The sequence below is a fragment of the Brachycentrus maculatus genome, unplaced genomic scaffold (genome assembly GCF_059751285.1).
Source record: "Brachycentrus maculatus isolate JH-2025_06_01 unplaced genomic scaffold, ASM5975128v1 h1tg000240l, whole genome shotgun sequence".
In the NCBI taxonomy this organism is placed as follows: domain Eukaryota; kingdom Metazoa; phylum Arthropoda; class Insecta; order Trichoptera; family Brachycentridae; genus Brachycentrus; species Brachycentrus maculatus.
Genome location: NW_028280991.1, coordinates 1,482,221 through 1,492,999, shown reverse-complemented (window position 1 = coordinate 1,492,999; position 10,779 = coordinate 1,482,221). Strand labels below are relative to the sequence as shown.

At 34.8% G+C, this 10,779-nt stretch overlaps 1 protein-coding gene across 2 annotated transcripts in view; it reads right to left on the bottom strand.

Annotated features, from left to right (window-relative positions):
- The window catches only part of LOC148306481 (protein Wnt-10a-like), a 78,758-nt gene that overhangs the window by 3,423 nt on the left and 64,556 nt on the right, over positions 1-10,779 (bottom strand). For both annotated transcript variants that reach the window (XM_088264926.1, XM_088264925.1), the window contains exon 3: positions 5,130-5,464. In XM_088264926.1, the coding sequence (XP_088121052.1) occupies positions 5,130-5,464 (335 nt within the window). The remainder of the gene's footprint in view (positions 1-5,129; positions 5,465-10,779) is intronic.

Sequence of the window (10,779 nt, the reverse complement as noted above, 5' to 3'; positions counted from 1 at the left end):
ACCTTGCTTTCGCGCAAGCAACGATCAAGATAACACTGCGTCAATACGATGCAGTCTATGCACCATTGGGTGCGGATAAGGGTTAGAAGAAAAATATAAATTATGACTTTATGTTGAGTATAAACCTTAAAAAAAACACGTATCTCAATATAATACATGATGAAAATCGTATTTGTGGTTTTCAATAATGAAACAATAATAATAAAACATTTACTGTGAAGTTTAAAAATTAATATTATGCCATAAAACTCGTTTATTGCCTACTTTTTAGCACTTCTAACGTGCATAAACATAAACTCCTTGTTTTTCTTTCTCAGCAAATAAGTTACCGTCTGTGATATACATTTTGCCTATTTACCAGGTGCATAACACACAATATTGCGATTCCGATTTTTTATATTTGTTATTATTTTCATACTACTACGTGATATTTGTGTTATTTTTCCTTAGCATTTAAAGCGTTTAATGTTACACTCATATCTGTCGTACGTTAAAAAATAAACATTCCTTAAGCTCGTCATAAACCACACGAAGTAAAGAAAATGTATGGTTGATAATTTCTTAGAAGGACATCGTAAAATAATGTTTTCGTTGCTTGGTGTCAAATACCGAGAACGTTCAGGGAGTATTTCTTGTTCAATTTCATTTATTAGTCGCGTTAATTAAAAAAAATAATGTTACGTATTTTTATGTGAGTGATTTCTCGTGACATGACCATGACCAATGAATCCCCAAGATGCGCTTGTAGCACCACATCTCAAACGCCTCCAGCTGCCCCCGTACTGCTTGTTTCCCGTTTCTCTCTCAGCAAATGTATTATCGCCTGTGATATACATTTTGCCTAAATACTAGGAGTGTCATACAAAATTGGAATAAAGAAATTAAACACTTGTACATACTACTTAATGAGTTTTATTTTATTACACACGACCAGTTTCGAAAATTGAAAATGTTTTCATCTACAGAGGAGAGTATTAAAACATGTTGTTTAGTTTTTAAATTCACCAGTAGATGAAAACATATGTAGTTTTCGAAACTAGTCGTGTGTAATATAATAAAACTCATTATACGGTGTTCCACAAGTGTTCATAATTTTTTTGATAATCAACTTGTCATTTCACAAAGCTACTGCAGAATCAATAAACAGAATTGGAGCCTCGATTTTTTAAACATGTTTATTATTATTTTCTTACCACGTCATATTAAATTTATTTTTTTTTTAAATTTTAGAAAATTATTCCTTACACAAAACATAACCACGAAGTATATGCGATTAAGACGACTGTCTTTAAAGCAATCAAGTACATATTGTATACAGTAAAGTTTAGATTGAAAACGAGTGTGCATTACTGTAAATTTAAATCTCTATTTTTCTATTAATTATTTTCTTACCACGTCATATTTATGTTATTTAAAAAGAAATGCATATTTGTAGAAAATTGTTCCTTAGACGAAACATAACTGTACGGAGTATATGCATAAGACGACTGTCCATAAAGCAAGCAAGTATTCATTTTTACACTTTCAAGTATAATATACAGTAAACAGTAGATTGAAATCGTGTGTGCATTACTGTAATTTGAAATCTCACCTCTTTCACCTCTAAATCGAGTCGTGTAGGCAGTAGTGGCTCGTGGTGGTGGGCACTATATTAGTGGGTCGGCCAGTGCAGTGGCGTGACGACCCGCTGCCCAGAAACGCCCCTACACTAATTATTCCTTAACACTTTCCGGACTACCCGTCCGACGGGACCACCCAGACTCGTGTAACACTTTGCGGTCGGAATGGAATATTAATACGTTTTGACCCCTTTCATTATATTTAACATTCCCCATAAAGAAATTTTATGAGTCCCAAATATGCATAATATGTGTTTTATCGTGTGAATGTAAAAAAAACTTATAAAGTGGGTATGTTTCAATTATCTTCTTTTTTGTACCTTGTCTATGGATAATGAGACATAGGGAATTGTATCAGATAATGTAGGGTCATAACTTATAAAAATTATTTAATATTCACGACGCTTATATCAAGAATTGAACCTGTAAACGTATGTATCCTAGTCATATAGGATATATATTCGGAGGTGGAAAACGCGAGTAAACAAATCAGAAAATTGTTGGCATATTTGTTGAAATTATATGATTTTGAAGAATTCCTATTTTTAAGAATACTCGTAAATGAAAATTAGCCACAGATAAGCGTGGCATGTCTAAAATTTCAATTCCATTCCACCATAGATGGTAACTATTGTTATAGTCGATATCTATAGTTATTTATATACTGTTGGTGACTTGTATACAACTAAAAAAAAAAGTGTCATACTGTGTTAATCTTGGTAGTTTTACGTTTGAAAGCGGACAAGTGTGATCATTCAAACTATGATATTCAGACCATGGTGCATGATGTGATCTTTCAAACCAGCCAATAACATGTCGTAAGAACTGTACATGAGAAGGGTGAAAGTAAACTGAATGCAGTTGAAATGCGATCTCTCAGAAGAATGAGCGAAAAAACAATGTATGATAGATGTGCGAATAGTGAAATAAGGAAGGAATGCAAAGCTGAGATAAGCATTATCGATAAAATTAAGAAAGGTGTGTTCAGATGGTTTGGACATGTAGAACGAATGAGTGAGGAAAGAACGGTAAAACAAATTTATGAGGCGAATGTAAGTGGAAAAAAGAGCAGAGGAAGACCGAGAAAAACATGGCAAGATTAGGTATGCCAAATACTTGAAAGTGGTCAGGTTAGGAGTCGTAACTATCGGCGGGTATGTATGAGGAGATGTATGAACGTGGAAGAGGCGAAGAATGTTTGCAAAGACAGAGTGGTGTGGCGTTCTATTCTCTCCGCCTACCCCTGCGGGGAAGCGGCGTGATGGTTAGTTAGTTAGTTAGTTAAGCCTTGTACATACCAAGGCATATCTGAGGGTAGAATTGGTGAATGTTACACGTGTGTAAAGTGATCACTTAAACCAGCCTATGACGGTCGTCAGCCCCGTAAATGCCCAGACTTCCATATTCTTCATCTTGGATGAGATGTCAAAAAAAAGGTACTTATTTATTCAGCGTAGGTGGCCTCCTATGGGCTGCAAGCAACCTAGGTTTCTTGGTTATTTTAATAGCTAAATTATTGTTTATGAGTTTTATGGCCAAATCATGAACATATCCGCGGTCAAATTGTGAATATGCCGACACAATTTTTGCAATTTGTAGGTTTAAATATCACTTAATTCGTATGTATAGCATACAATTATGTGGCCGATTACTTTGGATACGTGTGACCTTTGCAGGGTGACCTTTTGTAATCAGTTATTAGGCGTATTAATGCGGTCGCTAGTCATACAGACACATCATTTAAAGCGTTTTCTCGGAAACCAGGACGTGAGCGTATCATTTAACACGATATAAAGTTTTAAATACCCGAGGAAATTAATAAATTGAGGTAAATAGTGGTTTGGTAATAAAGCGTGGTGTTTTATTCGAGAACTCGTAAGTGAACTTTATCGTCCTTTTCACAGGTGGCAGTATAATACACTTTATTTAAAATAGTACTTTTTCTGCCTTCGTGGTGTAATGGCTAACCATTAATGTTTAGCTACCCTGCTGGAGGTCCCGGGTTCGATTCCCAGGGGGGTGAAAATAAATATTAGTGGTTTTACACTCTAATGATTATTTTATAAATAATTATTTGATAATAAACCCTGGACTGGTCCCTGAAGCGCAGGAGTAATCACCTTGCTTTCAAGTTACGAAAAAGATAACACTGCGTCATTACATTATGCACCATTAGGTGCGGATAATGTTTAGAAGAAGAATGATAATCTGAATGGACGCGGATATACCTACTGACAATATACACACTACATACCTATGCTTGTACCTACGAGTATGGGTGTGCAACCCCGTGTATCCTTTCTATATTTCCTCTTCTTTGCCTATTTACTATTTCTTCTACTTTTTTTTCATAAAGCAGTATTGCCCTTCACTCTATCCTCCTTCAATTATTTTCTTTCGTCATTTGCTTCTCGTAAAATATACATATTCCTATAAAAAAACGTAATTTGAGTAGTATGGTTGTCAATCATGGCAAGAATGGTGAATGTTACACGTATGTAAAATGCTTAATCAGCCTATGGCAGGTCGTTAGCCCTGTAAATGCCCAAACTTCAATTTTCTTCATCATCTATGTTGAGATATTAAAAATTTAAAATAAGTCTTAAGTGGAGAAACCCAGATTTGTGAACAAGTATTTGGAGATCAAATTGTTGTAAATGCGTTTTATTTCAACGTTGCATTGTGAGTAAGATGTTAAGTTAATTTGTTTTATGATTTCATTTCTTTATGTTTAGACGTCTCGGTTACTCAGTATCTTTTATTTCCCGTGTAACAGCCAATTAGTAGATCGAAACGGTAATTTCTTTGAAGCGTTTTCATCTTCAATGTCTTTTTCATCATTCACAGGTTTATTAACATCATTCCAGGTTTGGCTTTACAACCGAATTGCATGGGAACACCGTAATGAATGAGGTGTGAGACCTTTCGATGAGCTAATTATCGTCAAAAGCGAAGAGCTACACACAACCACCTTCTACCTTTTCATGAATGTGTGTATGGTATATTCAGTCATTCTGCGATCGAACAGTTCAACGATCTTGAGACTATTTTGTCAGTTGCGGAATTCGAATTGAATTTTAACCGATTTTTTAATCGCTAATTTTGAATTACAGTATTATTACGAGTTGAAATTATATATAAGGATCTATGTCACCAGAAAAAAAGTTAATTTTTGATGCTGCGTAAAAATCAGAAGAATGAACGATTACGTACTAAAACTTTTTAATGAAAAGTTTTTTAATGAATACATAACAGACAAAGCAGAAAAAAATGAAATGTAAAATAATTACAAAAGGGTAAAAACATATATTTAAGATTCAAAAACAACACTTTCTGCCCTGTAGCGGGTAAATATTAAGTTTAAAATATGCAGCAAAAGCTGGCATACAGTACATTTTCTGGGCATTCCGAAAACATGCACAACTGAAAATTGACGATTTTTGATATTTGACGTTGTTGAAAGGATTGAGCGAAATGTTTACTAAAAATAAAATTACTAAAATTACGTACCAGCCTCCCGGCCTCGTTGTTATGCAGGTTGACTCTGGACTGCAGGTCCCCCGCGGTCTCCCTCGAGTCCAGGAACATCCGGGAGAAGGCCATCCCGTAGTGCACGTTGTGCGAGCAGCCGCCCCACTTCCAGCGGCTGGCGGGCGCGCGCGGCTGGGCGGCCCCCTCGGCCTGCTGCCCCCCGGGCGGCCCCGCGCCCTGCTGCCCCCCGACCGGCCGGTAGCTCGAGGGGTCGCAGCCGCACGCCAGCAGCTGGCCCTGCGCGCAGGCCCGCGACACGGCGTGCGCCACGCCCGCGGCCGCCAGGGCGTACACGAACGCGGACTCTCTGTAACCTGAAAAGAGTATATAGTTAAAACCTTAATCGAGAATTCAGTAAGCGTCCGGCTGCGCTGAGAGCCGGATGTCACTTCACGCCAATTAAAAAAAAATACATTTGGGATATTTTTTTGTTTTACATATTTTTTACTCCTTGCCTTTCAATAACTCTTTTAAAAATTAAGCCTCCACTTATATTTTCATTACATAAATGTCGTTTTAAGAAAATAAATTATTACGTAAAATGTAACCTAGATTTAGAGATAATCAATTTGCGACTTGTCGAATACTGGGCCTTAAGCATGATCGATAAAATTGTGTGTTAAGATGGTTTGGAGATGTGGAACAAATGAGTGAAAACAGAACAGTAAAATAAATTTATGTGGCGAAGTAGTGAAAAATAGAAGCAGGGAAAGACCCAGGAACAAGTATTTCGAAAACTTGAAAGTGGTCAGGTCAGGAGTCATAATCGACGGGTTTGTATGAGGAAATGCATATAAGAGGTTTTTTTGTTGCAAAAACTGATTAGTATGGTGTTATTCTCTCTGCCTTCCTCTGCGGTGAAGCGGCGTGATGGTTAGTGATGGCGTTATATTTTAATTATTTTTTATATTTCTTAATTTATAATACAGGGGTTTGTTTATAAAGCAGACTTGGTTTTAACAAGGGGCTTGCGCGAGCCTTCCGATACTCCCCTATTACACCCCTGTCTTAAGTTTTCTTAAGCTGTAATTGAAATGCAACTTTAATTTTTCACTTATTAATTTAAAATAAATATCTATTAACTTTCGTAATTTAATTATGTAATTCTCGATTTATTATGATATAAATTTTATTAATACAAATTCTCTCTCTGGTTTGTCATTGCTATAAAAAAACGTCAATTCCTTCTACAGTTGTTGGTACGTTTTAGGATCAGTTTGTATACTTTTTCTACAGCCCAACACAATAATCAGTCAAAGTCGGTCACGGCTCCTTCACAATCTTCCAGATAAACGTTGTTTGTAAACGTTGATATATGTATTGTCAGATATTTTGTTCCACAGCATCTGACAGATAGTTTTTGTTGCAGCTAGCTATCGATCAGAAGATGACAAATTAGACTTCTTCATCAAAACATGGATATCATGGGGCATTTATAATTTAATGGTGAAGGGGTCGTGTCATGATTTCTTATTTAATTGATCGTTTTCATAGAAGTCACTTCAAATAAGATTATGTATCGGAGTATTCCAATTATATGTATGTCTTTATTTGTCAAGATTATTTACTAGATGTTTGTGTCAGGTGACGCATAAAAAAAATGAATGTCTTTATTAGGAATATATATAAATCACGATTAATCGAAAGTGTCATTTTTCTAAGACCAAACGCAATATATACACTGTAAATAATACTATATTAGGTGTATTCAGATAAAAGTAAAACGTTTTAAAGTAAGACTTTAAGAAGCATATTTGGCAAGAGTCTACGAGACAGAATTAGGAACAACATGATAAGGGAAATATGCGAGATCGAAGATGCCGTTAGGTGGGGAAGGCAACGAAGGAGACGATAGTAAGCGCATGTGAAGAGAATGGAATCATCTAAACTCCTCCACATTGCACTTTACGGCCAACCCCGAGGTAGACGACTCTGGGCAGACTACCAAAGAGATGGATTGACTGCTGAGATTCGACATCGCAGGAGGCTAATCATTCTTAAAAACAGGCCATAAGGCCACTATACCAAGCAGAAGAAGAAGAAGAAGGAGAAGGAGAAAATAACACTTTAAGAAAATCGAATTATTTTGTATGGTTTTCATGTTGAATACTTTTGCGTTTGTTCGGTAAATGATTGATATATTTGGTATTGATATAGTATTATCATCAATTGAAATCGATCGTTTTTCAATTCATACGAAGAAACATAATACAATATATGTATGTTATTATTGTTAACGTAAATTCTTAATGACCGATTAGCATTGCGCTAAAATCTAGTTACCTGTTTTCTCTCTGCAAATTTAATCATTCGCCATCAACAGTGATATGGCATTGTTATACATGAAGGTATTTAATATGGGCAAAAAGACTCGATCAATCAAATGGCTAAGTGGCCTTGTCAGTTTGATCAATTATTAGATACCAGGGGACCAGAAAAGTCGAGGAGGTAAACACAATAGATGGTATAAAACATACTTGTCGCGTGTAGTTCAGGTGACAAGCAAGAACATCAATCACTTCGGACGTGAGCTCACAGGATATCATAGAAACTATCTCGTGTGCGATACGCGATCAAAATTATTCAAAAAATATTAATGATAAAAAACAATATTTATTAATATTCTCAAGGTATTGCTGTAGGATTTTTTTTGTTATGACGCATTCGTTTGATACTTACAAAAGTAGGTACCAATAAACTCAAAATGTATCTTTAATTTTTAATGCCATTATTTTGTTTGGCTATAAGATATTGTTATCATTGAAAAGATATTGTTATGCTTCGTCCGCCTCCGTAGTGTAATGGTCAGCACGCTCGGCTACCGTTCTGGAGGTCCCGGGTTCGATTCCCAAGGGGGGTAAAATAAATATAAGTGATTTTTTCACTGTAATATTTATTCAATATTACCATGGACTGGTACCTGAAGCGGAGGCCTGATCACCCTTCCTTCATGTGTAAACGATCAAGATAACACTGCGTTTATATGACACAGTGCCCTATGCACCATTGGGGTGCGGATAAGGGTTTATTATTATTATTATTATTATTATAAGATATTGAATTTTCGACAAATATTTGCATACTAAATTAATCAAAAGCTTTATTTTTCAAATGGACAGTCATTATAAATGCATATTATGATAAAATTAAATATTACGTGAATGTTTTATTACAGATTGAAATAATTTTCAATGTAGAAAATATTTTTTCTACCAAATATGAAAGCTTTCAAAATAAGTATAATATATTTAAAAGTGACCTTCTACATTAGAATTTTTACTAAGACAAATAAGGAAATAAAAAACCTTGATTAAGTCACGTTATAAAATTTTTGTTTCCTGTATTAATTTGAGTATGTAGGACATGCTGTTATAATAAGTTTCATAATTTGTATAAATCTAATATATTAAAAAGTCTTACATATTGTAATAAGTGATTTATTATGTTTTAAGTATTGTATTATGCACTTGCGATTGTGAATGAAAGTTACGACTTTGGAAAATATCGTCCAGTGTGCAGTGTCAAATTTCAATGTGCATTGTTTGGTAAAATGTTATTATTTTCGTATCAGTCTTATGAACTTACAGTGCATATGCGCTTAAACATTGTGTATATTTTTTACCGTTTTTTGTAGCCTGAATAAACATTGTAATATTAAAATAACTCCTATTATAATTCATACAGTTATGAAGTACAATAATTTGTACTTTCGTAAATCGGGAAAGAGTATAGTAAAATTGTGAAAATTAAAAGTTCAAAATAAAATGTTATATTTGTAAATCTGTATTTTGAATGAAATAATAAAACAATATAACTTTTCGTCTGTTTGTACAGATAATACATAGTAAATAAAGGTATGTTTGACTGAAATAAATAAATAAATATTTTAAGATTTCATGTATTAAAAGCATTGTAAACCTATTGGTATGGTGATATAACATAGTCCTTATCATTCAATCGCAAGACTGATCACCTTGCTTTCATATGATAAAAGATCAAGTGAACATTGCCTCAATTTGATGCAGTGCCCTATGCACCATTGGGTGCGGATAAGGGTCAGTAGTAGTATCATTCATCGTTCACATTGTGTAATACCACATAAAAACACTTCTTCGTGACTGCCGGTTTCGGATTAACCATTCCATTATCAGTAGTCATCACAAGTGAACGATGAATGATAAGGAGAGTGTTATAAATATTTTTATGATTCTTAAATGATTTGATCTTCAAGTATGTATTCGTGTTAGAAAATATCTTGTGTATGTATGCATATAGCGAAATTGAAATAAGTCAGAGAGCGTTTAAAAAGGCCGTTTGTTATCAATTAACTTTTCAATATCACATTAATGTTTATTTTTTTTGTAAGAAGGCTGAAAAGAAAGGAATAAAAATGACGCTTCTGTTATACGATTACCCGGAGTACATGGCTAGGCAGGAGTAACGAGTGGCTGCTGCAGTCCGCAGCGCTCCGCAGCGCGACAGCTGAGAGATTTATGTCCACCCACTCGCTGCACTATAAAGCACAGGGCCCCACTGCGCCATATAAAGCGCCACGCATGTCCACGAAATGTTTATTGTTGCCTCGGATGCCTTATATGCCCCGCGACATTTTGTACGTGAGTTTACTTAATTTACGGACGCGAATGTTGTTAAGCGACAGCCTCGTCTCTCAGGCAGATGAAACCAATCTTAAATATGCCATCTTTCGGTATATTTTTTTTCTCCGCAGTTTCTTTAAACATCGAATAGAACGCTTGTGAATATTCGACAGCAAAAATATGATATAAACATATGTAGGTTTATATTATAAAACAACAACTATTTATATAATTTTTTCAACTTTTATTTTATATGGCTAGTCACAGGATTTCATCTTTACCGACAGCATCAGACTGATTAGGACCTCACAAAATTTTGAGAGTGTCCAAATCCTTGTTTATAAATCTGGGTTTCTCCATTTATATGGAAGTCTGGGTATTTACAGTGCTTACGACCTCTCATAGGTTGATGTTAACTTGATCTTAAAATACGTAAAAGGGTGAAGGCAATTGTACGCCCTGCGTTTCAGGCTTAGTTTTGGATGAACAAAATCAGCTGTATTTTGTATATTAAAAGTATTGTTAACTTTGTCGTATGTTAAAATAACTATCTCCTTATCATTCATCGTTGACTTTGTGTAATACTAATACAATCAAAGTGGTATTACACAAAGTGAACGATAAATGCTAAGGAGAGTGTTAAAATCAGCTGTGTTAATTCTCCAGATTCTTGGATTTGGGAGTGGAATATACAAGTATTATACGGCATACAGATGACTTAAGTTTTGGTTGAAAAATGAACTATTTTTAAGAAACGAAATGAAGCTGAGATCTCTCTCTATATCTATTTAGGAAAATAACTACAATGTGAGGGTATTCGGTGTTGCATACCATTACTCGTAAAAGTTTGTGTGTATACAAGGCACTGGGAATTTGCAAGAGTCCCTCTTAATATATCAAGGTACATGGTATGGAAATAATTGGGTATAAACAATATTTTATTTGATGAATTTTTGTCTTTAATGTCAATATTTTCTTTAATGATTGGAAAAGAAAAAGAATAAGACGGGTTAGAATATATTACTTTGGTT